The sequence below is a fragment of the Sphaeroforma arctica genome, assembly GCF_001186125.1.
Source record: "Sphaeroforma arctica JP610 unplaced genomic scaffold supercont1.824, whole genome shotgun sequence".
Taxonomy (NCBI): Eukaryota; class Ichthyosporea; order Ichthyophonida; genus Sphaeroforma; species Sphaeroforma arctica.
Window position 1 is genome coordinate 31,059 of NW_014039734.1, and position 2,117 is coordinate 33,175.

The following is a 2,117-nucleotide window of genomic DNA, read 5'->3' on the forward strand; positions in this document are numbered from 1 at the left end:
TCAAACAAATATCGTTCTAAGCAGTAGCATACCAGTCGGTGGCCTGGGCCCCTGCCCCATCCAGCCCGGCTGTCCGTTGGCACCGGCGTTCTGGTTCATATTGCCACCAGCGCCCATACCCTGCATGGGTGGCATATTCCCTGCGCCCTGTTGTGCCTTGTTGACCTTGTATATTTTCTCAGCCAGAAGCTCAATGTACTGTTCTTCCGTCTCAGCACGGTTGAACTCTTGTTCTTCCATGCGAATGGCTACATCTCTCAGTTCTTGCGGTGTGCTACTCGACTCGAAGTTGATGCGCGATGTTAAGGCGGATAGAGATTCGGCTCTGTGGTGGACGGGATTAGAAGATGATGTGAGGATGATGTTTATATATCATTATATATCTGTGTATTTATGTGGGTACGCATACACAATCCAGAATATATAAGCATGTGAAACTAGATTTAACTGTTAGAATTTATAAACTTGGTTTGTTAGGTGCATTTATGTGTTTTCTTATACAAACTTCTAAGTTAACAAACTACCTATACAATATATGTATACTCAAGCACATAAGTAAATATAACAAAATATAGTGATAAGCCTCGATAGGCAAAGAACCCTCAATAGTCTTACGAGATTGATAGACATACTATGTATACGCACGATTATTCATACATAACTGAGCATACTTTGCAACTACCGTCTGCTTTAAGCTCTGGCGACAAAACATTTGTGGAGGGTGCGTTTCTAATAAAGACGTATAGATTTACATCAGTCACGTCTATGTTCTAATAAAAACGTATAGATTTACATCAGTACACGTCTATGTTCTAATAAAAACGTATAGATTTACATCAGTTACAACTATGTTCTAATAAAAAAGTATAGATTTACATCAGTACACGTCTATGTTCTAATAATAACGTATAGATTACATCAGTCACATCTATGTTCTAATAAAAACGTATAGAAATACATCAATACACGTCGTCTATGTTCTAATAAAAACGTATAGATTTACGTCAGTCACAACTATGTTCTAATAAAAAAGTATAGATTTACATCAGTACACGTCTATGTTCTAATAATAACGTATAGATTTACATCAGTACACGCCTATGGTCTAATAATAACGTATAGATTTACATCAGTACACGTCTACGTATGTGGATGCGCGCGTATGCCTCAATTGTAAACTAAATCACTACTTGTGTTCCACCACACTCGTACATACACATAATACAAGAATTTTAAACCCGATTATGAATTCATGCATGTGTAATTTAAGCCGGAAACTGTAAATGTGAATATGGTATAGATGTTCATGCATCTACAGTAAAATATAGATGTATTCATTTGTAAGTCATAAACGAGTATTTGTCATTCCTCCAGATCTATATACACTCGCAAACGTAGCCTAAAACGCATACGTATGTGTTTGACATGTACATCCATATAGAACTAGCACACAATCCCAAAAAAAAATCAACACCATCTCCACCTTATAAGGGTTGAAGTTTAAGGTTTGCGGTATGTATAGGGTTTCTAAAACCGTTGATATACTCCACTTACAAATGATTTACAAGCTTCTCTCTCCTCTGCATATGGAAGTTTTGCCTCCAGTCAGGTCCGGTAACTCTTCCATTAGGCCCAGTCTGGCTTTGAGGACTGACGCCACCAACGCCCATATTGTTTCTCATCAGAGAAAACTGGGACTGACCCATACCTCCGCCTGCCATTCTCATTCTCATTGGTCCAGGGCTGGCAGTGGGTGTATTGCCGGCCATCGCTCCGAAGGGTTTCTGTGTATATGCACATGTATATATAGTGAGCGGTCGGATGTGAATGCTAATAGAGCTTGGTCTCTGATAAATGCTGCCTTGGCAGGTTTTGACTATATGCAATTTTTAATATAGTACGAGATAGAAATAGAAAAGGTGGTACTCGGAGATACACATATTCAAAGCCAACGTGAAAGCCTTGCGATGAGGGTGCAACCGCCTTGTGTACACACGGGAAAATGTAAGTGAATGTGCAACTGTAAACAGGAAATACAGCGAATATTTAAGACTACAACGCTATGAATATGGTTACAGGACCAATTGTTCATAAACAAATCAATATATATATAGATA

At 38.7% G+C, this 2,117-nt stretch overlaps 1 protein-coding gene across 1 annotated transcript in view; it reads right to left on the bottom strand.

The window, feature by feature from the left end:
- The window catches only part of SARC_08770 (hypothetical protein), a gene marked incomplete at its 3' end in the record, with an annotated part of 6,753 nt that continues 4,636 nt past the window's right edge, over positions 1-2,117 (bottom strand). Inside the window, exons 4-5 of the mRNA XM_014297240.1 lie at positions 1,555-1,784; positions 1-325 (exon numbers count right to left, since the gene is read on the bottom strand). Coding sequence (XP_014152715.1) covers positions 1-325; positions 1,555-1,784 — 555 coding nt within the window. The remainder of the gene's footprint in view (positions 326-1,554; positions 1,785-2,117) is intronic.